The sequence below is a fragment of the Leptinotarsa decemlineata genome, unplaced genomic scaffold, assembly GCF_025532065.1.
Source record: "Leptinotarsa decemlineata unplaced genomic scaffold, Ldec_3_MD MMD2_tig00004307_RagTag_RagTag, whole genome shotgun sequence".
In the NCBI taxonomy this organism is placed as follows: Eukaryota; Metazoa; Arthropoda; class Insecta; order Coleoptera; family Chrysomelidae; genus Leptinotarsa; species Leptinotarsa decemlineata.
This window is the reverse complement of record NW_027412606.1, coordinates 15,204,143-15,231,837: the sequence shown is the minus strand read 5'-3', so window position 1 is coordinate 15,231,837 and position 27,695 is coordinate 15,204,143. Positions and strand designations below refer to the sequence as shown.

The following is a 27,695-nucleotide window of genomic DNA, read 5'->3' as shown; positions in this document are numbered from 1 at the left end:
TGTAGTTTTCTCTAATTTATTCATTTATTTTTTGAAAAATTGATTTGAAAAGCAGCCTAGGCTGATACTTCTCCTTTATAATTGTTCCGAAATTTTGTATTTTATTTTTGTTATGTTGATGAATAAAGACGATTATTTTTACTATATAAAGAATCAACGAGAGGTGTATCATAAGTCTCAACTCCTCTCTTCAAGACGCTTGAAATAATTCCTACCCCGACAGTATCGTCGGGAGGGCGCGCCAGCATTATCAACCAATGACCACTCTCCACACCGTGGGGTAAGTGATCATTGGGTCCGAGAATCATGTGCCCTGAGCAAACGCAGTGAGCCAAGAATGACAGCTTTCTGCATCTGTGCGGCTAAGATTTCTGCCTTGGTGCAGCAAACCGGTATGATTTTAAGATTAGAGAGTAGAGAGGACATCATTCCACCAAGGACTCCAATAATCAGAACAACCATCTTGACAGAGTGATCTGGATAAAGTCTGCGGATTTCGAAGAGAAAATCTCGATATTTTATCCGTTTTTTCTCCTCTTTTCTGACGATATTCGTCTCGCCAGGAGCTGAAAACTCCACGACAAATATCGTTTTGCTCTGGTGATCGAGAAGGACTACATCAGGCTTATTAGCTTGTATGAGCCTGAGGATGGGGAACGAATAGTTCCAATAAATTCGGCACTTCTCGTTCCCCACAACGAATTCAATATCCCCCGGAGCGTAGGGCAACACCGGTGTCTCGTCAATACCATAAGAGTGCCGTAGATGGTAATATAGCACTCTTAGGGCCGAGTTATGTCGATGGATATAGGCCGAGACCGCCTATTATATTATTATTATTATTATTTTACCGTAGTGTGCGCTGGTCAGGCCCGATCCCCCGAAGCCCTGATACATTCGGGAGGGCGCGCCAGCATTATCAACCAATGACCACTCCCCACGCCGTGGGGTAAGTGATCATTGGTCCGAGAATCATGTGCCCTGATCATTATTATTATTATATTACTTGTGTACGCACTTGGCGTAATTTGGAAACCAATTTTTCTATGCATTCAATCAAATTGTAACTGAGCTACATGACCAATAAATAAACTAACAGATAGTAAATACTGACAATGATAATTTTGAAAATCAAATAAAATTTCAATAAATAAAATAAATTAAAAATTTCATAAATAGTTATAAATAGTAAAATGGAAGTACCAACATTATTAGCCAACCATGTAGAAGTTTGGAGTATTGAGGTTATTTTATACAGTTGAGAAAATCATTGAAATATTTGATATCAACCGAATAAATGAATAAAATTGTTGATTAATAATAATTAAAATGTAAGACAGAAAATTTGTAAGAAAATAATTCATTTTTGAAAATAAAATTTTATATTTTACTTTTAAGTTAAACATCTTGTCTCATTGTACCGGGTCATATTCTATATGACGTCTTTTCGGAGTACCTAACGTCGGGAATAGTTTATTACGATACCAGATGTGGTGAAGTGTTGAATCGCAGTCAGTGAACAAACTGACAGAAGAAAAGAAAGTAAAGGCTGTGTGCAAATAAGTGTGAGTGAGAGGATCCATGTAATGTGAAATGTCTTTTACACGTGATCAAATTATTGATATCAAAACTATAATCAAACAATCCATTGCGGAACTTTTTACTGACGACAAATTTATTTCAACAGTTACCGAAAAAGTGTCACAAAAACTGAAGATGAAAGAAGCATTAGAAAGCATTTGTGACCTTCACAAAGAAATTGTACAACTGAGAAACCAAAACAAAGAACTACACGGTGAGGTGGATCAATTACAATTACAGCACAATACACAGGATGTTGGAAAACTGAATTCTGATGATTCAACTCAACAAATTGTAAATGAACTATGTGAGAGGCAAAAAATGCCAGCAAACATTATAGTTCTTAATATTAATGAATCTAAGCATAAAACACATGCAAACAGAATAACATATGATAAAGAGACCATCAAAGATTTACTTGAAAATGTAGCGGTAGATGCATCAAACATCCGTGTATATAGGTTAGGCAAATTTGATCAGAACAAAAATAGACCTGTCAAAGTATGTTTTCCTTCATCGGAAGAAGCCTTAACAGTGTTGAGAAACAAAAAATTAATTGAAGTTAATAGTCAAACGAAGTCTCAGAGAGAATATTTCTCAAACTTAAAAAAGCAACTAGATGAATGCAAGACCAGAGGTGAAAATAAGATAATAAAGTACATTAACAATATTCCCACCATTGTTGATGTATCCAGTATCCAAAAAAACGAGAGTCCTAATATAATATACAGGGTTGATATAATTTATATGAATGCAGAAAGTTTTTATGTTCATAAGGATCAGATTACTAAGGACATTTTTTGTTATCGGCCATCAGTAGTGATTCTCAGTGAAGCCAGATGCACGAGTGATATTCTTGACTGTGAAATAGCTGTTACTGGATATTCCATTATAAGATGTGATTCCTCGAGCCGACATACCGGAGGAGTATTAATTTATGTGCGGGAAGATGTCAGTTATTCAGTGAAGAAAAAATGTATTTTGGATAAAAATTACTGGTGTCAACTTATTAATGTTGAACTGAATGGTAGTAAGTGGTTGATTGCTGGACTTAATCATTCACCAAATGCATGTCATAGTAAATTTTTATATAAATTTGAAGAGTGGTGTGAAGATTATTTCACAATCAACAAAAAATGTATTTTAATAGGTGATGTAAATATATATTTCTTGGGCAATGGCTTCTACAGCAGAAAAATTGAAAATATTATTACAGCTTATGGAATTGAACAACTCGTTGATGAACCAACAAGAATAACTTCAACTAGTTCTTCTTCAATTGATTGTGTGCTATCAAATCAAAATAATGTGAAAGTTTGATGTAAATGAAATATACAGTAATATTGAGTCGAAATGTGAAATACTATTAAATAGTTGAAATTGAGAATAAATCAAATCCAGTCCCCTGGTATGACCATGAAATCAGATTTGCTTCGACACTTAGAGACAGGGCTTACAAAGAATTCATTAAAAGTTCTGGCATTGAGAAGAAGGAGTCCTGGAAGCGATATAAACTGAGACGGAATCAAGTTGTTAATATGTTAAAAATCAAAAAGTCTCAATACTATGAAAACAAAATTGATGCGAATAGTGATAACTTGCAGGAAATGTGGAAAACAATGAAAATATTGATAAAAGGTGACAAACAACCATTGAATTTCAAATCTATCAATTTTAGTACTAATGGCGCTGTCGTCAAAGCGAGAACGGAGCTACAAGCTGCTAACAACTTCAATTCATTTGTTGTTGGTATTGAAGATATCTCCAATTCTATTGTAAGTGGAACACAATGGTCTCCTCAAAATCTATATAATATAGAAACGAGATTTGTTGAACTCGAGAAGATTGATATAAGTAAGCTGAAGTAAATTATTTTTTCTATCAAAAATAAAGGCAATGCTGAAGAAGTAATGTCTGCTACATTTTTTAAATCAACATTTTTTACATTTTGATTTCATATCCTAAACTTAATACAAACATCAACGTCGTCCGGTATCTTTCCAAATAGGTTAAAAAAAAGTACAGTTACTCCCATCCCAAAAATAAATAATGCAGGTGATATGTCAGACTTCAGAGCAATAAATACTTTGCCGATTATTGAGAAAGTTTTGGAAATTGTTGTACATGAACAAATTACTAGGTACTTTACTGAAAATAACCTTTTTATAGGAAATAAATCCGAATTTAGAGAACACCACTCGTGTGAAACTGCCCTTCAATTAATAGCCTTAAGTTGGTTCAAAAATTATCTCAATGGCAGGTCACAAATAATTAGAGTGGGGAAATGTTTCTCAAATGAAATTTCAAACAATATAGGCGTACCCCAAGGGAGTGTCCTGGGACCACTGCTGTTTATAATTTACCTAAATGATGTGAATTATATACACGGTTATGATTTTTTGAATTTATTTGCAGATGACACGTTACTTGCATGATATGGAAATGACGCTGTAGAAACAGTTGAGCGCATGAATCGACTCTTGAAAAAAATTGAAATATATTTAAACGAAAATAAACTAAAAATTGATACGAATGAAACCAAATCAATGATAATTAGTAAGAAACATAAACTGAAATCAATTGACTATGAAAAGCTTCAACTCGAAGTTGAGGGAGACACAATTGAATGGGTGTCAGAATTCAAGTATTTAGGCTTCATTACGTACAATAATCACATTCATGACTACAACACAAGAACCACCAAACAATTCCACATTTCCAGGACAAGAACAAAGCAATCTATGAAATCGTTGTTTTTCAGAGGATTGAATGATTTCAACCAATTACCTTACCACGTTAAATATTCTGTTACTTTATATTCATTCAAGGTTCAGTTGAGTTTTTTTTATTTTTATGTTTCACATCATCGAATTGTTTTATTGGTTCGAGCTTTTATGTGTTCTGTATACATCATGTTACGTCGTTGTCACATTTTGATATGTTAAATAATTCATAACCACTCGAATAATTGTTTTTATGCCCTAGCATAATTGTAATATGGAACTAACTATTCTGAATACTCCTGATTTGTTCTGTGTTATAGGACAATATTCTCAGGAACACATTTCTATTTTTAGCTTCTTGTATTTATATATTATTTGAACGTATTTTATTGTTATGGGAATTTTTATACTATTTTAATATTTTTTATATACCATTTTTACCATTTTTGGACTTGTATTTATATTAGGATTTCCTATTTTCAAATAAATAAATAAATAAATATAAAATTCGTTGACACACTCTCACATGCTGCACAATTTTTCGACTGTTTGCTGTCATTTGAAAATCAAAAATAAAATAATATTCCATATCAAACGATAACAGTCTGGCAGCAAAGTAATATCGAAATTAAAAATATTGAATTGAAGGTTGAATTAGCACATATACGCTTGTTATTGAAAATGAAAAAATGTCGCCAACATCAGAAAAATTCAAAAATATTTTTACTATTTAATGCATTACAAAAGTAATAACAGATGAATCAACACATTTAAAAATTTCTGAAAAATTTACAATAATTGTTTCATTAAAACCGTCAACTCCTGATTAACTTTGTTTTTCACGATTCATACGTTTGATGAAATATAAAGTAAATAATCCCTTGATTGATTATGATCTTTGCCCCTAATTGACCTATAAGTCAAGAGACACGGAGTACATCACAAATACTCATGACTAATACAGTTAACTATTTTTGAATAGCCGAAACTATCTAAAAATACGACGAACTGACTAGCGTAACTTCTATCAGAAAAAAAATCAGAGTTAATCTCTGGTCACGCCTAAAGAAGTTTTACTTCGAATATTTCAAAAGCCTAATTCTCCAGGTGTATTCAAGTATTATCCTGGTAAGTGTCAAATTTAGAACATCTTCAATTCCTGGGAAAACCAGTATCATGATAGCCATTACGAGGAAAATGAAAAAAAAAATAAAAATCGGCCGATCGGTTTCAACTATTTTGTTGCTCATCCTCCAGGAGTATTTGAGTATTCTTCTAATGAGCAACAAATCAAGAATACTCAGTATTCCAGAAAAAATCCGGTTTCACATAGCAAGAACAACAGGGAGAATTTTTCTTTCCAGAAAAACCAGTTTCAAGATAGCAAGAATGAGGAAAATGAAAAAAAATAAATAAAAATCGGACGATCGGTTTCAACTATTTCGTTGCTGATACTCAAGTTGTATTCGAGTATACTTCTGGTGAGCAACAAATTTGAAACACTTTTTATTCTAAGGAAACCAGTTTCAAGGTAGCAAGAGCGAGGAAAATGAAAAAAACTTGAAAATCGGCCGATCAAGGCCAACTATTTTGTTGCTGATTCTCGGAGTGTATTTGGGTACCCTCCTGATGAACAACAAATTCAAAACACTTTTCCTTCCCAGGACAACCAGTTTCAAAATAGCAAAAACGAGGAGAATTAAAAAAAAAAAATTAAAAATCGGCCGATCGGTTTCAACTATTTTGTTGTTGATACTCAAGGTGTATTTAAGTTTACTCTTGGTGAGCAACAAATTTAGAACATCTTTAATTCCAGGAAAAACCAGTTTCAAGATAGCAAGATCAGAAAAAAAATTATTTAAAATTTTTTTGCTATATCCAAGGTTTAGCAACTAAATCTTTTGTAAAGATCAAAGGAAAAGTATATGATTTATTGAGTTACCTTGCTACCTTTATATCACGATAGCATTATTTGCGATTTCTAGGGATCGGCACAAGCAACAAAATCATTGTTTTTGGCAACAAATTAGCAATTATTTAGCTACAAATTGATGTATTTCCTTTTTGCAATTTTGCTGGATTCGCTATGCTAGCCTGATAGGGCTGACTTCTCAACTTGTCTTACAAGAAAGGGGGTTTTCTTTCTTGTTGGAAGATTGCTCGCGTTCAGCCTATTCCCAAAAAGTGCAAGAAAAAAAATGTACCAGTTAATATCAAAACTTGTTGAACTCAGTCAATATAATTTTTTTAAAGCATATAAAATGAAAACATTTTGCTTGATTTTTTCAGTTTTTCGAAATGATATTTTCGAAAATGATTCATAAAAACTAACATTTAAAATTTCTGTTTGTCCTGATTCGAATTTTGACAAAGACAACATACGTGCACTGATAACGGTAGCAGATTTTCAGATTTTATTAGTATTTTGTATTGACACACGTAACAAAATGTTAATACTTTTATTGATGGATACGGATCAGGCCTAGCCATAAAGAAATTTTGAAATTTGTTTGCGGGAGGATAGGTATCACTATTGTTTCTGTATGGTTCAGGGTTATATCGTAACTTGTTGACATGCCAATCTGAACTTTTACGGCCTTAGATTACTTGTTAAGCAATACTGAAAACCAATAATTTCGTTTAGGCGCAATGCTTGTATTGAATTACATAATTTGTCAGATGATTATAATAAGTCTTGGTGTTCTATATTCTCAGCTTTTTCTTAACAACAACTCATGGGATAATTTCAAACGGTTCTTAAATAACACAATTCTCTAAATTTAAAGCAAATGAACTTTAAACGTTCAGGACAGTCTCCATATACCTACACAGTAGGTTTAATGGACTGACGCCTATCAGAAAACAAATACTCCCCTGGCTAGTACCAGGAAGGGCGTTGGATTATATCTGACAGGCTCCAACTTCGGAAGAGGAATGAAATACTCTGAAAGAATTCCGAATTTCAATTGTGGAATATCATTGACTTTAGGTCGATGATGGTCACTATCTTGCACTGATGAGTGGCTAATGAGCCCGAAACCGGTCTGCAAGTGTGCCCATTCCAGAATTGAAGGTCGACTCTTTCAGTTGTATTGCCAATTGCATAGGCAGGAAATGTTCTGTGAAGATTCCTGCACTGACGCCTGTAGGATATAATCCAACGCCTTTCGTGGTATTAGCCAGGGGAGTTGTTGTTTTCTGATAGGCGTCAGTCCATTCAACCTACTGTGTAGGCATATTCGAGACTGGTTTGAACGTTCAAAGTTAGATTTGTTGACTGCCAGTCTTCAAGCATAGCCCACTGACTAATAAGAAAGATTCTCTAAATTGAGAGACGGACGTAGTCCGAAAAGAGGAGGAAAAACGGCTTACTGCGCTTGCTCAGGGCACATGATTCCCGGTCCCAATGATCACTTACTCCACGGTGTAGGGAGTGGTCGTTGGTTGATAATACTGACGCTCCCTCCCGAATAGGTATATTGGGGCTTCGGGGGATAGGGCCTGACCAGCGCATCGGTGAAAAAATAATGATAGTAACTGTCGGGGAAGAACAAAGTTGCTGCAACAAATATGCTTGCCGTTCCAATCTTACTCTACTCGTTTGGAGTGAAGTGGACTTGGGAGGAGCTGTATCAACTCGACGTAAAGACCCGAAAAATGATGCATCTCTATAGGAGTTTGCATCCCATATCGTTCGTTCCATGGTTGTACTTTCCCCGACAACAGGGAGGCCGTGTACTTTTGAGTTAGGAGTGTATACATGACAGATTGGTACTGGATATAGCCTGTAAAGTCGTCAGGAGTTCGGATCCCCTTGTCTGCATGGTCCGTCAGCATGGGAGAGTAGGAATTGGAGCATTTATCTTTAGGGCAGCTTCCCGAGCAGCTGATGAACTCGGTATAGTTTTCGACACTGAACGAGGTGACCACAACTCTGTCACCGAGTTGGAATCCGTTCAGCAGAAAGCTCATATAAAAGCCGCAGAGATAACCTCACTTTTGTAGGGACACAAGGTTAAGCCAATACATGAGGTTTTGTTCAATAACATTGGAGACCTTGGCTTATCAAATTGCCTGACTTTCGCTTTCCACCAGGTTGAGTGGGATGAAGTCGGAGACTGAGAGGTTCATCATGGCTTGCCAGGATGGTGTCTTCAACACCTCAGTCTACCACAGTCGCGCGATGGGGAAAGAGGATCCTGACACAAGGTCCAGGGCCTGTCGCGAGGCGTCCGAGACCCTAATACATTTGCTATCAGTATGTCCAGCATATGCGGTCTCAGCCTATATCCATCGACATAACGCGGCCCTTAAAGTGCTATATTACCATCTACGGCACCGGTGTTGCCTTACGCTCCGGGGGATATTGAATCCGTTGTGGAGAACGAGAAGTGCCGAATTTATTGGAACTATTCGTTTCGCACCCTCAGGCTCGTACAAGCTAATAAGCCTGATGTAGTCCTTCTCGACCACCAGAGCAAGACGATATTTGTCATGGAGTTTTCAGCTCCTGGCGAAACCAATATCGTCCGAAGAAAGGAGGAAAAACGGATAAAATATCGAGATTTTCTCTTCGAATTCCGCAGACCCTATCCAGATCACTCTGTCAAGATGGTTGTTCTGATTATTGGAGTCCTTGGTGAAATAATAGCCTCTCTATTCTCGAATCTTAAAATCATACCGGCTTGCCGCACTAAGGCAGAAATCCTAGCCGGATAGATACAGAAGGCTGTCATTCTTGGCTCACTGCGCTTGCTCTGGGCACATGATTCTCGCACCCAATGATCACTTACCCCACGGTGGGGAGTGGTCGTTGGTTGATAATGCTGGCGCGCCCTCCCGAATGAATCGAGGCTTGGGGGGATAGGGCCTGACCAGCGCAAACTACGGTAAAAAAATAATAATAAATGGTCTCTTCGCTCTTCTTCTACTCAACCACGTATAAAAAAATATTACATAAAATAAATGGCAATTTCAGGACAATAGTAAATTGAAATACAAGTGTTTATGTTTGGATCACTGTTGACTGAGCAATTCAGTTTTAAGTTCATATTTGAATAGCGGTAGTGATGAATTTTTTAAAAATTCACTGAATGAGTTATACATTGGTTACAGCATGATACGTGAAGGATCGTTCGTGGATAGTGCTGTTATGATTCGGAATGTCAAAATTATTATTAAATCTAAGGTTACCTTTCCTTAGATTTAAAAAGTATGTGAAATCTATTTTTATTTATAATGAGTTATCGGTTCTTCATATACTGTTTATTTAATTTTTTGTTAATAGGTATTCATTACTATATAGTTTGTTTACACACTATCTTTCATATATAAAATGAGGATATTTTTTGGAGTTATTCTGTTTGTATCCCTATTCGTGTAATGAATAAATGAATAAGGTTTCTTGAATGTATCTGATGTCTGGGAAGGAGTTTTTTTACGAAATAAGTGATTTGTTGTTTTTTTATCTGTTTGTGAATGAAACAAGCGAAATGCAATTCTGTTATGATCTGCATTTTAAACCAATTTTTTATAGTTTTTTATTTTTGTTTATTCAAGCCTCAACCGCCAGGGGTTATTGGCTTCAATTTAATTGATTAATTGAAGGGGTCACATGATCTTTGTAATTCAAGCTGAATATTAGTCTAATGCAGGCGTTCTGTTCTTTCTGAATTCTTGCAGAAGTTATGGAATCGATACAAGGGCCATAGACTACATCGCAATAATTGAACATCGATAAAATCAGTAAGTCTGAAAGGGCAATTTTGAGAGACCTACTAAGATAGTGTATGTACCGTACGATCTTTGAGAGCATTGACTTGATGAACAAATCTGAGGTTGTAGTCTATATAAAGTCCTAAGCATTTTATTTTGTCAGTCACTCCCACAGAATGTCCATCAATATGCAAATCAATATTATCTATGGCCCTTCCACGATCTTTGGTTTTTCCAAAAATTATTAAAGATGATTTACTAGGATTAAGGTTTAGACGGTGTGGCTGCGAAATCTGAACATGATTTTTTATATCATTATTGATCGATGGTTCGTGATCAATGAGATGATTTATTTATTTTATCAGATTATTTCAAGTTAGTGTCGTCTTCATATGTATGAATGTTGAATAACTTAAGAACATTGGAGAAGTCAGATGTGTAGATAATAAACACCGGGAAAAATGATTGAAATCTACCTCGAAATTTTCATTTCGAACGAAGGAAATTACTTCAGTTTTATTGAAAATATACTCTCTCTATTGAATAATTCACATCCACGACCGTAATTTCAGTAGGCAATGTACTTTTCATTGAGAATTAAATATTTATCTAATATATGTGTGAAATCATAACGTATTATTTCATGTGAAGAGAATTACTAACTGAACGATGGGTATTTCCCCTTAGTGAAATGTAAATTTTCGCCATCTCTTTATCGAATGTAAAATTACGCTTGTATTTGTGAGCGATTATTGTATTGTTCATTGTCTACAGAAGCGCATCGGTTTGTCTGACGTGTGTATTAGAATATTTTTGTTGTTGGTGAAAATAAGTAAAGAAGGTGAGTACATTTCTTGTAAAATTTCAATAACTAGTCCAATAAACAGATGAATTCATTGAGTTTTCTCGTTATGCATTATAGAGTGTTTTTTATTACAAGTATATCCTAACCTCACATCGCGAATTATTTCATACTATATGGAATAGTACAACATATTTTAACTGATTTTCAAATAATAACAGAACATATATTTGAAAATGTTTGTGATAATTACTGAATGGTATTGAGAAAAAGAGATATATTCGATAGCAGTGGCGTGACTCATCAGTGACGCCGTATGCACGATCCATTTTAAAAATGAATTTCTATGAGGAATAAAGTTTCGTATTGGTGGTTGCAAATATCGGACAATGTTAAATCGTAATTTCATTCACCTAAAAAATATCTGAACGTTTCATTCGTATCTCTCATAATTTTGGATAAATTTGAGGATTTGTGATTCTTATTATTGAACTTGAAAACATTTTTGCGATGGGAGGCAAGTTGGAACTCAAAATTGAAGGAATCGAGAAACACTTTAGGACCTTTTTGTTTCTGTTGAAGAGGTAAACAAAACACTTCATCACCACTTCATACCATATCATTATAGCTATATTTGCTATATTTCAGAAAATGTTGGAAAACATTTGGAAAAATCTAATTTTTTATTTAAACGGTTGAATATGTATCAAAAATTTTTGAAAAATATTAATATTGAAGTCAAACTAGTAGTAGTTTTTCTCTAGGAATGTGTGTTCGTCAACTTACTGTGTTTTTAGATTTCTAAACCTATTCATTTGATGATATTTCATTTCTCTTTTAGGATAATAACAGGAATTGAGGAAAATAGAAAAAGGAATATTACTTTAATTTCTCTTTCCGAATAATACCACCATGAGCACCATGTGTTAATTTGAAGAATGGTTTTTTTATTTTGTACTGTTATTTGACTTTTTTGAAAATGAAAAAAAAATGTTTTGTAGAATTTCATTCCAAGAATGTATATGAACTAATTTTGTATATACATATTTTTTTTAATATATCAATGTGTAATATGTCTTGTGCATTCAATTATCTAAATTATGAGGAAAAATGGCCACTTAAGAGTCAAGAGTCAACATCCGATTGAGGTATCATTATCTTCAAAACTACTCTGAATACGGACCTTCTTACAACTGAATATCCCAAGGTAATATAACCCGTAAATGAAAAATTACACCGTAAAATTTTATCAGAGTATAGAATTCCACTGTGAAATTATATAAGAGTGTAAAATTCTACTGTAAAATTTTGTCAAGAGTGTAATATCTCGATATAAATTTATATCGCAAATTTACCCTATAAAGTTTTATTTCAACACAAAAGTACACTCAAAATGAAAAATTACACTGAAAAATTCCACACTTGTCTTCGGGGTAGAATTACAAAATAATATTCCGCATGGAATGTAAGATCACACACGAAAGTAATTTCTCGCTAATCTGGGCGGTAATTAAATTGCCACCGGTACCGGTGGAAAAATTTTTACCAGTGAAGAGTAGCGGAGCGAAAATTGAACCTTGCGGGGCTCCATGACATACACTCATATTATCAGACTGACTACCCTTTATCACAACTTTGCTTTCTATTTAAAAAAAAAGAACTAATAAAGTCTCATGTCTCCATACTGAAACAAAAAAAAATAAGTTTAGCGCACATCAAACTGTGATTCATGGTGTCGAAAGCCTTAATGTAATCGAGAGACAAGAAAAGAGTGACCTTTTTATTATCGGTGGCTAAAAAAAATATCGTCGGTCATTTTCAACAGAGCACTAGATGTACTGTAATTTTTCCGAAAACCAGATTGGTTTTCAGGCAGGATGTTATTATTACAGACATAAGAGTATATCTGACTATAGGCTGCCTTTTCTACAATTTTTGAAATTGCCGGTACTATATTTATGGGCCTCAAATCATTTGGTGTCAAAGGTTTAGAAATTTTGTTTATAAGAAGTTACGGGAAGATGCTTGTTTCTAGGCATTTGTTGACTAAGTATGTTAGAACTGAAGTTATGTGAGAGAAACACATTTTGAAATTGCGTTGTTTTGTGGAAGTTAAGAAGAGTATCTGGAGGTTCGGTCGCAATTTTAGTGACCGAAGTAATAAAGTGATTGTTTATTCCATTTGGATCAGAAAGATGTTCAGGAGTATCTTTCTTGTCTTTACGATTGACTATCTCAAATAAATGTAATGTGTCCCATAGATGCTTAGCATTTTGTTGATTTTTAATAAAATTCAAGTAGGCTTTTTTTTTTCTTTCCGTGTAGCAGCTATCACCATGTTTCTCAAACCCTTATAGGTGTTCCAATTATTACTCGTTTTGTACCGTTTGTATTTCGCGAAAGCTGAATCTTTTGTCTTAATCGCATCAAATACGCAAAGTGAAAGTTTTTACAATTTCATCTACATTTTCTAAAAGATATATGTCATGCCAAGGCATTTCCATGAAATCTGTTTAAAATTTTTTCAATTTAATGTTCTATTTATAGTATACAGGGTGTTCCTGGACTTCCTCTTTTCCTCTCGGGAATGTATAGATGGGGTCAAAATATCACCAGTACTTCATATAACTTTTTTTCCTAAAATCCTTCGTTACCAAGTAACGGGCCCTCGAAATTACAAAATGAAAAATGTTTTTCTTTGATAACTTTTCAAGTGAATATTCAAAATCATCCAAATTTTGGTAATTGACTAAACAAATGAATTCCTTCGATGAGCTTTCATGCAGGAGTCAGTTGTTTTGCTACAAAGTCTGGAACGGACTACCCCGATGGTCCACACCCCAAAACTTTGAAATGACAGATATTTTTCAATATTTTTCAACAAATTAAGGTTACTTGGACAATTTTATGAATAAAAGTACTCGAGTCTTGATAAAAATGTAGTTTCACTCGACGACATCAAACCCGCTCGTCCACCATTATTTGAAATGAATAATTATCAAAGCAGAAATGATAATGATAACGTTAATTCAACAACATTTATCCTGAGATGTCTACCATTATTCGAAAATATTAGTTTTTAAGGAAAATGGAAATGATAGGTAAAATGTTCATAACGAATTTTTATAATGCAAACACGTTTAACTAACGAAACTCAAGAGCCTCAAGAGCAAACAGAAATAAAAATCCGCTACAGAAACTGCTCGATATGACCACCTTCTCTCTCTATACATTTTCTTAGTCTGCGAAGACACCCTCTCTGTACTTGAAATAGCATTCCAGGGTCGTTTCGTATGGCTTCACAATGTAATGTTATTCTATTCAACAATGCATCTCTTGTGTGAATAGGTGTAGCGTAAACAAGGCCTTTTAGATGCCCCCACAGAAAGAAATCCAATGGATTTAAATCCGGAGACCGCGATGGCCATGAATATGGCCCACCTCTACCAATCCATCTATTGTGGAATATATGGTTCAGATGGTCACGCACAATCAAACTAAAATGGGGAGGAGCGCCATCATGCATAAACCACATATCTCTTCGGGTTTGCAATGGAACATGTTCCAAAAGTCCATTCAAATCGTTCTGAATGAACTCCAAATAACGTTCTCCATTCAATCGGTCCTGTAGAACGAATGGTCCTATAAGATGGTTTCCTATGATACCAGCCCAAAAATTCACGTTGAATTTCCGTTGGTGTTTGGTTTGCAATATCCCATGGGGATTTTCTTCGGCCCATATATGGAGATTATGAGAGTTGATAACTCCATCTCTACTGAAACCTGCTTCATCAGGGAATAAAACTCGATTAATAAAAGTCATATCCTCTCTTTGCCTATCCATGACCAATTGGCATATTCCAGTCGTGCTGGAAAATCTTGAGGTGTCATGGCATGTACCTTCTGGATGTGAAATGGGTGGAGCAGTTGTTCCCTAATTATTCTATGAATAGTGGACTTGGATGTATGGAACTGTTCTGATAGATTTCTGATGCTCATTGAAGGATCATCAGCGACGGCTTCCAAAATATTTTCCTCCAATACAACGGTACGTACAGTCCTAGGAGCGCCCTCACCACCTCGTTTTGGCAAAACTGTACCTACAATAATATCGAAATAAAACAACGTGCTCAAATTAATTATCAATTATTACATACCTGTCTCCCTCAAGCTGCGATCGACACGCTCGAATGTTTCTCTTGACGGTACCGTTCGATTGGGAAAATGCTCGGAATACAGACGACGAGCTTCTGCAGCATTACAAAATGCTCGTCCATAAAATACATGCATATCTGCATATTCATTGAATGTAAACTGTTCGGCCATATCAAAAAAATTCAAAATATCCTATAGAATATTAGTAGTTGTTTACATTGACAATACAATGATAGTCATATGACAACGCACCACTCAACAAAACAAAATCGCATTCCAGTTTCTCATTTTTTATCAAAACTTTCTAAAAGGTTTTTTTGTCAACATCTGTGAAAGAAATGGAACATAATTATTCCCTGGATATTTTTCACCTGATCATGTGCAGCCGTTTTTGTAGTTCATTCGTTTGCTTTTTATTAGTATAGTAAATATTTTTTCCGATGTGCGTTTTTTCAGCTAAATTTAGATTCGTGTTAAAGAATTTCTCCCATAAAATTATAATTATCAGTGAAACTCCTCAACAGTTTAGCTGTGAAGAAGAATTTGAAACATTCGAATGTTGAGTTTCATGAGATTCAGATAACTGATCAACACGAAACGTGATTATTCCACACGTATTATGTACATACAAAATATGGAATGAATTCGATATTTCATAGTAGAGTAGCTTGTTAGTTTAAAAACACCACGAATCTACAGAACTTGATATTTCTTTTGAAAAAATATCTGCTATCACAATTGTGACTTAAACTTCCATATAGGCACTGTACTTTTTGTTTACGACTTCATTTTAGCATACTTTGTATTATTCCTGTTATAAATGTTGTTGAATTAACGTTATCATTATTATTTCTTCTTTGATAATTATTCATTTCAAATAATGGTGGACGAGCGGGTTTGATGTCGTCGAGTAGAACTACATTTTTATCAAGACTCGTTGCTCCGATCGACTTTCCACACGAGTACTTTTATTCATAAAATTGTCCAAGTAACCTTATTTTGTTGAAAAATATTGAAAAATATCTGTCATTTCAAAGTTTTGGGGTGTGGACCATCGGGGGTAGTCCGTTCCTGACTTTGTAGCAAAACAACTGACTCCTGCATGAAAGCTCATCGACGGAATTCATTTGTTTAGTCAATTACCAAAATTTGGATGATTTTGAATATTCACTTGAAAAGTTATCAAAGAAAAACATTTTTCATTTTGTAACTTCGAGGGCCCGTAACTTGGTTACGAAGACTTTTAGGAAAAAAAGTTATATGAAGTACTGGTGATATTTTGACCCCATCTATACATTCCCGAGAGGAAAAGAGGAAGTCCAGGGACACCCTGTATAGCTATTCCTCTTCCTCTGCCCAGACGATCCTGTCGTATCATTCCGTAACCCCGTACATCAACAATATGCTGTGAAATATTTGGCGAAAGCTATGTTTTTTTTATAACTATGAAATCAGAATTGTATTTACGTATAATCTCTTTCAAATGGTCGAACCCAGCAAACAGCGATCTAACATTCAGAGCAGGGCCGTAGCGAAAAGAAAAGAAAAACCAGGGGGGGAATCCACATTTTCCCAACCCCACCATCCAAATTTCCCAACTTTTGAAAAAATGAAAGCCGAGGAATTAGTTACTACTATAATATATTAATTTTCTTACTTAGCTATCCAAAGATTGGCCGAATGCTTATGCCCGTTAGGGTATGCACAAACAAAAATGAATTTTGGTAATTATAAAAATAACAATGGAAATTATTCTACTTTGGACTAAGGTCCTTGGTCTTCCACCATATCCACCATATATAGGAATATTCAATACAAATGAAAGGAAACAACACTTGAATGATATTGTGCTTATTGTATTCTACTATTATTTTTTCTATCTTCACGGCTCGAAATTTCTCAACTTTTCCAAGTCGAATAAACAGCGAAAAGTTGTGAACTTTGTGAAATTGTCACTTCACAATTTGGGGACTGTTCAACTGTTTTCTCAAACTTTTTTGAAGTTTTCAAACAACTCTAAATTTCAAAGTATGGGATCTCCAGGTTATGCATGTTGGGAAATCTCAACCTTCTCCTGGTTATTTTCCTTTCCTCATTACCTCTCTCTTTCTTTTCTCTCATTTTTATTTTTTTAATTTTTTTAAATTTTTTTTAATATTATTTTTTCCTATCTTCACTTCCCAACTTTTTCCCAAGCCGAAAAAGCAGGGGGGAGGCTCCCCTCATCCCCCCCCCATAGCGACAGCCCTGATTCAGAGTTGTGATTTTGAGATTCATAACTAAGAGTATCTCGAACAAAAAGAAGGAAGAAAAAAAATGCTACCTAATTAAAATCCAATCAGTGGAACTAAAGATACACAGCATCCTAAATTTATATGAATGTTTATATAATAGTGAAAAAATAAACACAAAATCTTTATTGACACTTGGAATATAGAAAGCATTCTAACCATTATAGAAAGAAAAAAATAATCATTTGAAGGACATATCGAAGGACATTAAGTTATACTGCGAGTTGATGAACTAATATTAAGTTATAGTTTATTGAATATTTTCTGGTGGAGAAAAAAGATAGTTACAATACTGCACCAACAATTATTAAAAAAAACAGTTATACATTTTCTTATTCATCCGAGTTGAGAGCTTCTTCCATCAGTTTACATGAATCGTTGAAACTCGGTTTCACATTATTATTATTTATCTTGATACGAAGCTTTCCGTCAATGGTCCATACATTTTTATATCCAGACAGTATTGCGGTTTTATGACGGAAAGGAGTAAAATCTTCTCTAATAGTAATTTTTGAGCCTTTGGGTGTATTCTTCATTTTGAATACTTCATTTGGTATGTGGCAAACTTCACCAACACAACCTTTCAAAATGCTTTAAAACTTTGGGTGTCAAAGGCATCCCTACGTCAGCTAGATTGAAAATTTTCTGAAAAAAATCATTTTTCTGTACGGCTGTTAGGGATGAGGGTGGGCCAATTCACCTCTCCTATATAGCACATGATTTATTTTTTATTGCATACATGATAACTTTGTGTTTGCATTCCGAAATGTATTTAGATTATTCTCAATTTAGCCTTTGAAAAATTATTCTCCTGAATGAATTGGTATTTGAAAAATTCTATCCTTTATGCGAAAATTGTTTGTCATAGGAGGTTCTGAAATGTATTTTTTCTATAAGAAAATACAATAGCGTTTATTTTCCTCCTCAAAAAGGTTCAATACAAAACCCTTACGGACGCCACTGGCAAGAAAAAGATTATGTTATGCAGCAGAAAATTTTGTTGAATAGAAGATGCATACTACGTTTCACGAAAATATCTAGGAAATCAAAATCATCATAAAAAAGACTTTCTTTCTCAAAACTACAACATTCTGTAGTTCAGAAATAAAGACCTCCAGGACACATATTCATTTAATTTTTTTTTAAAACGTGCTCAAAAATAACTTAACATTAGTTTCATTTCGGGATATACCAGATCTTTAAAAATAATGTAGAAATACATAACTTTACTGTCATTATTTTTCGAGTTTGAAAGCCGTGGATATTTGGAATTTCTTTCTGACGTTTCGCTGGCGCGAGAAGCTAGCTTCTTCAGAGGTTTAACCATCATGGCTTCCTGTCCGATTACTAAATTTTAGGCTTCGTAAAGCGTATGCCTTGTCAGGTAATCAGTTGTATTTGTACCTGTACTTGTCTCTGCACTTGTACCTGTACTTGTACCTGGAACATTAACAATCTTGCTGCCTGTTGTCATTCTGTTCGTTATTCTCGAATTCCTTAAAATGGGGTTCCATATTCGGTTGAGGTTCACCGCTTCTTCATTTCTGTTAAAATTCTTCTTGTGTTTGTGGATCTCTATTGCCTCCCGTACCAGTCGGTTATAGTATCCCTGGTTGGGGTCAATTAGTTCTGTGTTTTCAAACAAGATTGTGTAGTCTCCTTCACTATCTTTATTTATTTATTATTTATTATTTGTTCAATTACAATGAAGTAAAATGCCCAGATGAGCGTAGAACATGTCAGTGTAATAAATATACAGTTAAAAACATTTAAAAATTGAAATCAATTAAATGTGAGACATTTTAGCAGGTAAAATCTGAAGGGATGGTATCTTTAAAATATTCATCAGTTGAGTAGTATGCTCTATTTAGAAGAAAGTTTTTAAGTTTATTTTTGAGTGTTGTTTTAGAGAGGCTTTTTAGTGCATTTGGAAGTTTGTTATAGATTTTTATTAGAGTATACGGTATATTTTTCTGAATATAAGTAAAATTAGGAATATTAGTAACCAAATCTGCTTTATTGCTTGTTGGGTAGATGTGTGCTTTATCAAAGTCGTTAAAAAGCTTTGGATTGCTTTCAATAAAAATTATGCTGTCAAGAATATACTGACTGTATAGGGTCAGTACTTTCTTTTGTATGAATAAAGGTTTACAGCTATCAGTTTGTTTGGATTTATAAATAATTCTAAGGCAACGTTTTTGAAGTGAAAAAATTTTTTAACGTTCACAGATGCACCCCAAAAAATTAAGCCGTATTTAAGTCTTGAGTGGACTTGTGCATAATAGACAGACATTGATGCTTGAACATTTATTGTTTTAGTGATGACTCTTAGGGCATAGCAATGCCTTGCAACATTTTCTGACAAAGTATCCAGATGAGATTTCCAATCCAGTCTAAAATCTAGCTCAATTCCCAGGAATTTTGAATTTTTACTAGTTGTTATTGTTGATTTACCATCCGAAAAAGTATAATCATTTTCAGCTGACTGTGAGAATTTGATTGCCTGTGTACTTAAAGCATCGAACACATTTCTTTCCAAGTCATCTCCATTTTGTTCTTCAAGGATAACGGTTGTGTTATCAGCAAATTGTATAGTGTTTAAGTTGTTGTCCATTTGTAGTTCATTGGTATAGAGAATGTACAGCAATGGACCTAGAATTGATCCTTGTGGTACCCCTCTAATTATTGTTAGTTCATCAGACCTTATAACCTCATTTGTGATGTGCGTGTTCTGCCACAGCTGACTTGTCCACTTGGCCTAGTCTGCAGTTACTTTTATGCTCTTTTTGTCTTGTTCTCATGGATCGTTTGGTGGTTCAGATATGTACCTTCCCACAAGTGCACGGTATGAGATATACCCCTGCTGCTGATAATGGGTCTCTTCTGTCTTTAGCCGACCTGAGGCTTTGTTTTATCTTCCTTGTGGGTTTGAAGACTGTTTCGTTGTCGTGTTTATCCAATAGTTTTCCAATTCTATCCGTGACCCTAGGGATGAACGGTAGATATGCGCGTGCAACCATCTGATCCTTTTTCGCTTTTTGAACCGTGGTGCTCTTCGGTTTCATGGCTTTCCTGATCTCGGAGGCACTGTATCAATTCGATCGTAAGGTCACTTCAAGGTGTTTCAGTTCCCTCTCCAGATGTTCTGGTTCACATATTCTCCGAGCCCGTTCCGTTAGAGTGGGGATGACTCCTCTCTTAGTGGGTTAGTCTGGTACCACATCGTTCTACTAGTACATCTAGGAGAGCTATCCGTTGGTCCTGCTCAATCTCCATGGTGAATTTCATACTCAGGTGTTGGGCGTTTAAGTGGTTTAGGAAACGTTTCAGGGCGCCTCTTCCATGTTTCCAGATGACGAAAGTGTCATCCACGTAACGTAGTCACAAGGTCGGCTACAATTCAAAAGTGTCTATCGCTTTTCCTTGTAACATAACTTCAGTCGAGAAAAGATGAAAAGATCCAAGTGTATATTGAAATATCCAAGTCTATATCTACAGAAGACTCACTCCACGATTATCAAAGATAAAAGAGTCTCCCCAAAGGGTTCAGTTGCAGACTTTCATTTCAAGATAACTGGTTGTAACCAGTGAACAAAAAACAATGCATTCGTGTTCCTATAGATAGCTTCTTCGTAAGTGTAGATGTCATCGCCTTTATTTACTCGGGCTTGTCTTTTGAGGAGAGTAAGTACAATCAGTTGCCTTGTAGCACAACTTTTGATGCTTTATAAAGCTCAGATCAGACCTTCTTTGGAATATTGTTCTCATGTACTGAGCTCCACCTCCAAACATAACCTGAAGTTGCTGGATTCCATCCAGAAAAGAGCCATCCGCCTGAATGGAGACGCAAACATCACGTGCAACCTTGATAGCCTGGAACATCGAACTAAGGTTGGAGATTCGTCTTTCTTCTATAGATACTTTCACGGGAGGTGTTCAGGTGACTTGGCACATTTGATTCCACCAAGAGCGGTATATATCAGAAATACGCGACTGACTGTGGCTTGAGGTTCAACTCAGTACACCACAACTTAGTTGTTTAGGAACTCTTTTATCTGGAGAACTGAGTTTATGTGAAATAGACTTCCTGAGAACATTTTTCCAAGTGGATTTAGTCTCCAGCGAATCAAATCGAATGTGAATCGCTACTTTCACACAGGCACCGCTCTGATAGCGCCTTAAGGATTTTCCTGTGGTGCTTGTGTTTTGTCCTTGAAAAAGAAGTGAAACCTGCAGAGAAAGCTGCACTACTTACTCGAGCGAAACAGCGCTGTCTGGTGTTGGATCACGAATGCGTTGTTTTTTGGGCTCTGGGTATAACAGTGATCAATGGAAGCATTATTCATCACAGTGTTATTCACAATGCCGTGAGCGAGAAAATCGATTCTTTCACAGCGAAGCCGTAATGAAAATTGTAAATCAATCCACTGTAGATGAATAAAAAATCCAGCTCTACTGTTTTTGTAGTTGATCTCCTGTTGTGGCTTTCGAAATTCCGTTCTACTGTTTGAGACTTCAAATCCACTGATGACTCTTACTTTCTATAATAATTAATAAATGACTGTTAATAGTGAAAAATTACCATGTATGTAGTATGCTTCTATAAAAATATTTTCAAATGTTTTTGTATCAATCTACTGTTTACAATTCAACTAGTTACACTGATCGTGTTAGTGTAACCCGACTTGGTGCTTCACAAACGCAATACAGGGTGTAACATAAGTACGTTAAAATATTCAAGTGACGTATTCCTGAGACAATTTTAAGAAAAAAAGTATACACGAACTTGTGTCCGAAAATGCGTCGTTTCGGAGATATGGTGTGTTGAAATTGAATTTTTTTGTTCGCTTTTGAACATAACTCTTGCAAAAAATAAGTTATTTGCACGAAATTCGGTACCCGGGGTTTTTTGACGTGAATTTCGTATTAATGTTCATGTTACATCTAGAGGGCGCTGCGTACGCTGTCATTATTTATTTCAAATTGTCCTAACTTTTTTACAGTAAACTTTTGGTACTTTTCATGAAAAAACCTAATTCCCACACCTTTTCCAAGCAGAAAAGGTACAATTCCTCAACAACGCTGGAGGTGATCGTTTTAGAGATATTTACAATTTTCTATATCGATGCATATTACTCAGCTCCTAGGGCGCTAAGTGAAGTTGCTGAGAACATTACAAAAACAAAGTATGTGGTGTATCTCGTCAAAATAAACAACTTCTATAAACTGAGAATGAATCGTTTTCGAAATACAGATTGTTGAAAATTTTCAAAACACGGTAGGTTTTTGTCATAATTTTTTTGCAATTTTACTTATTTTCATCAAACTTTATACGCAGTATACCCGTACAGACTTCTTCTAAACTGAGCATTATCGAACTGCTTATTCAATCCAAATTGAACAAATTTTTCAGGTTTAATTATTCAATTAGAAAGTGCTAGATTTTGGAGTTTGTAAAATAAAACAATTCGGAGAAAATAAACATTGAACGAAACAACTATTACAACAACTGTTCAAAGTGACGACCTCCCAACAGTAATACAAGCTTCTGCTCTCCTCATGAAAGAATTCCGCACCCGTTGAAAAATGCCCGGAGTGTTTCTTATCGTTTCGCAGCAAGCTATGATGCGATCCCCCAACATTTCCTCGTTTCCAATGGGGCTGGCATAAACTAGTGATTTTAGGTGTCCCCAACACCAAACCGTTATTTTAACACCTCGACATGTGTTTCGATCTTCATCTTGAAGATAATCACTTGGTGATCGAAACACGTGTCGAGGTGTTGAGATAACGGTTTGATGTTGGGATAAAACTCCAGTAATATTCATTACTGAGTACCAAACAGTGCATCACAAGAACTTTTCTGGTACTTGGATAATACACAATATCGAGTAGTTCGTCGTTTTTTGAGTTCAACTCATCTGTTTTTGGCCTTCTCCGCATGTAGTTTGGAATTTTCTGTGTCAATTTTATTTAGCAACATGTTTTTGATCAATTTACTTTTACTGTCACTGAAAAGTAGTAGAATTTAATTGATGAAGGGGTTAGAAAACAGACAGCTTATTGATTAATACTGACAAGTCCAATTTCTTCAGTTTTTATATAGAAATAATAAAATTGAAGTTCATATTCTGTAGACTGAGAGCCAGTGTTCCGCAGACTTACGGTATAGTAGCAAAGTCCTTATTAATGTTAGGTATACTATTTCACCTGCCGTAGGTGAAGTGGGGATTCACTATTCCCACCAGGGGTTCTTTTGGGCGTGCTAGAAGTCGAAAAGCATCAAAATTGAGTCTAAAATGTGATCGCAGATTGTCTGCCGTTTTAATATCTCAAAATAAATAATTTTTTGTATGGAAAAATGTAATGGCAGACATTTATTCCGGTTTTTACTATAAATTATAGAATTTCAAAGCTGCGAAAATTTTATACAACTTTGCGTTATTTCAGCAAATCTGAAAATTATATGTCATTTATAGTATGATTACATGCACATATTCTGATATCCAGACAGACCAAATAATACTTTTTCAGTCGTGCTAATGAAGGCGTATGATTTTGACTGTTATCAGAGGCTCTCATACCGATATACTTGTGATGATGCTTGGTAATATGCATAAGTTGGAGAAAAGTTCTTTGTATGTCTGGATGCAAACAGGAACAGGTGACAATGAAAGAATTATAGATGTCACTCGAATTCAGGAACATCTAGGTAAATCAACTTGTAGAAGCTTACTTGGCTTTCATGCTTTCACCGGCTTCGATTACAATTCTTTATTTTATAATAAAGGAAAGAAGAGACAATTAGAAGAAGCTTCTGCAGCTCATGGGATGATAATTTGACAGAAAATAGAATGAACGACATCTTTAATGGTATTCAGAAATTTGCATGAGAAATGTATAATTTTAAAAAGTGCATCGACGTAAGTGATGCCTGATTTCAGCTGTTCGTTCTTCTATTAATTATCTGCGAGCGCTTTCGACAGCTGGTCGTACTGTCATCTTCTAGGCACTGCAAACTGCAGTTTGAGGAGAATTATTGTTGGTTTGGAAATAATTCTGGTTTTTCATTAATATAATTTCATAAACTTTTAATATTTTCTCATTTAACAAACTTCCAACCTCCCTATGGCAGGGTTTTACTTTCATTTAACAACACTCTTCACTTGTTCTCCTCGAGACTAATGAGGATGTTGTCAATTAATTAACATATTTGATTTTGGGGTTTTTCTTATTGAGTTACTTACAGAACAGCAGATGTCTCTAATCACACTTGCATCAGAATAGTTCTTTTTTGTTCCATAGTTTTATTATCTACAAACAAACACACCTTTTCAAACTGAATTACATGTCAGCTGACATTGTCAATTGTTTTGTGTCTCTCTTTTTGTTCTTCAACCACATGGCCTAATACCGGTAATCCATAATTTTAAAACAAATAACGATTTTCAGTAAATTTAAATTCAATATTCTTCTTTGTATCCAGTTAGGTGCCAACCTCTATTTAATGACTTGTTTATTGTATTGACATTGTTATTGTATTTCAGTTGTTTAAATGTAACATTCTTTTCGACACAGCCAATCTCACTAACAGTAAGTTGTGACCTTTCATATTGATAATTTGTATACTGTATCACCATCATACAAATTTTATAGCTTTTCCCTGAAGATGATAATAAATTTTATTGAAATATTGGAATAACTTGTCTTATAAGAGTACACTTCCGTTCTGCTGAGAGGAACGAGGAAATATTTGAAATTTGATAATTGACATTATGAAAAGACATTTGAAGTTTGATGATTTGACTGTAAAACAACAAAACAGGATTACCAAAAGGCACACCAACACCATGGCTGACACAAACAAAACCAAAAGTATCTGACTCTGGGTACAGTGCTGCCAAATTCTCACAAATGAATAAAATGGTTTTTCGGCAGACTCAGCACTGCGCCCAAACCAAACACTATCTGTTGTTTGGAGAACCTGGAGGAATTACTCAAGATGTGATTATGAATATTGCTGAGGTTGTTGACCTCAGTCTTTTTGTTCATGTTATTCGTATTCCTTTTGATAAAGAACACTTCTCTAAACAACCGTTTTTGTAAGTTGCTTTCAGCAACTTCAACTTCGGTGTAGTTCATTGTGTGTTTAGTGCTGATGACATGCTCTGCAAGTGCACAGGTGGTTTTGTTTGTATTACAATTACTTTTATGTGACGTTATGTGTCCAGATAAAATTCTAGGTGTTTGTCCAATATATGTCTTATCACATGTATGACAAGGAATTTCATATACTACATTTGACTTTTCGAAAGTTTTCAACAGAGTTTTAATTTTGGGAAAAAGACTATTAGTAGTAGTAACGATGCATTGGGCAAATTTAATATGTTCACTCTTGAAAACGTTCAGGAGTTTAGGTGTTAAAGACTGAAAATATGGTAGTGTTTTAAAAAATAATGTATCCGGAGGTATCTCTCCACTATTTGAAATATTTAAATTATTATTTTGATTGTTATTATTTATGGAATCATTTAAATTGTTTGGAAAAGTATTCATGACTGTAGAAGGGGAGCTTAAAAGTAGTTTATTCAAAAGATTGCAAAGATATAAATTTTCAAGAAGAATACCTTTTAGTTCTTTAAAAGTATAAAATGTTCGCAGCTTAGAAATTCTATAAATTATAGTAGGAATGTGAATAAATGTCTGCCATTACATATTATATATTTCGAAATATTGAATCGACAGACAATCTGTGATCACGTTTTCAGAGTAACTTTTGATGCTTCTCGACTTCTGGGCACGTTCAAAAGAACCCCTGGTGGGAATAGTGAATCCCCACTTCACCTACGGCAGGTGAAATGGTATACCTAGCAATAATAAGGACTTTGTTTCTGTAACGTAAGTCTACGGAACGCTGGCTCTTAGACCATTGGACATTCTTCTAGTTCTCTTATTTTCGATTTTTCTATGCCTATTATTTTCTGGCTAGGCCTGAAAATTTTGAGATCTACAGACTTGAAAAGCTGGTTGGACTTGTTTCTTGTTAAAATTCAGTAACAATAATTTACGATTGTTTCTTTGTCTTCTATTTGCTTGTAACTTCCATCTTTATTTCCAAAACATTTTCATCTAAAATTCGTTTTTCATTTATTATCAACAGTAAGTAAAACAACTGGTAATGTTCCACGAAATACTGAAGAGCTGGTTTCATCACAGAGTTTCGACGAAGCTTGTAATCTGGAAGAGATCCAGCACGGCCAGTGGAAGAGAATTATTTTGCTGGTGGTTGCTATCACGGTACACAATATACCGGAGGGATTGGCCGTCGGAGTAGGCTTTGGCGCCATCGGAACGTCACCCTCGGCCACTCTGGAGAAAGCAAGGTTAGTGAATTTTTCTTTCAGTTCCAGATAAGCAGGAAATAATATTCTAATAGTTGAGTACATTCAAGAAACTAATCAGCGAACTATTTGTCCTTTGCGGTTTCATAATTTTTATATCATGATGAATAATTTTGACTTGTGTGACATTTTCCATAATTTATTCTTTGATACTACATTCCATTCGTTGATGACAGCCATCTGCTTTTTTATATGGGACGACATACGTTAAATGGATTCAAATATGCTGCATTATATTGAATCCATTGATTTATCACACTGGATGGAGCACTATTAAAGTGGTTCTGTTAATACTTATTTGCTTACTCAAAATCAATATAAATATCAATGGATTTATTTCTGACATCTTTCTTTGAAAACAACTTCGGTTCATTACTATTAATAAATGACATTTTTCTCAGAATGTAATAAGAAGATACACATTTTATGTGAAGAAATGATAAGTGAAAACTCCCCTAAAATAAAAAGCAACTAAAATCACCAATATCGAAATATTCAGCTGGTTTAATTAAGTTTGAATAACACATTGGTTGATCATTTTATTATCTATCTAGATCTCATCATCAATAAAATTTAGACTTGCTGCTAACCTATTATTTTTTGAAGCGTTAAAATGTTTTTGTGGTGTTAAGACCTACGAAAGGTATTTGATAATAATGATATTCAGTTTTAGTAATATTCACATGCTTTAAACCAGCGTCTGATCCTGATGAAGTGCCCGTCATCGTACTTAAGAAGTGCGCCAATGAATTCGCAACAGTATTATGCAGACTTTCAACACTTTTCAACCTACAAGGAAGGGGTTTTTCCTTCTTGTTGGAAGATTGCTCGCGTTCAGCCTATTCCCAAAAAAGGCAAGAAAAATCTTCCAAATAACTATACACCAGTCGCAGTGCTATTAGTAATATAAAAAATTATGGAGAAAGCTCTAAACTACCACATCCTTGAATATTTGGAAGGCTTCAACATTCTGAGCGATCAACAATATGGCTTTCGGAAACAAAGATCAACAGGCGACTTTCTATCG

The 27,695-nt window shown here is 34.8% G+C and overlaps 1 protein-coding gene across 3 annotated transcripts in view; it reads left to right on the top strand.

Moving 5' to 3' along the window:
- LOC111516774 (zinc transporter ZIP11) overlaps positions 1–27,695 on the top strand; it is a 409,569-nt gene that overhangs the window by 28,503 nt on the left and 353,371 nt on the right. For 2 of the 3 annotated variants that reach the window (XM_074179056.1, XM_074179058.1), the window contains exon 4: positions 26,428–26,650. In XM_074179056.1, the coding sequence (XP_074035157.1) occupies positions 26,428–26,650 (223 nt within the window). The remainder of the gene's footprint in view (positions 1–26,427; positions 26,651–27,695) is intronic. The other variant, XM_074179057.1, reaches the window with a different exon arrangement.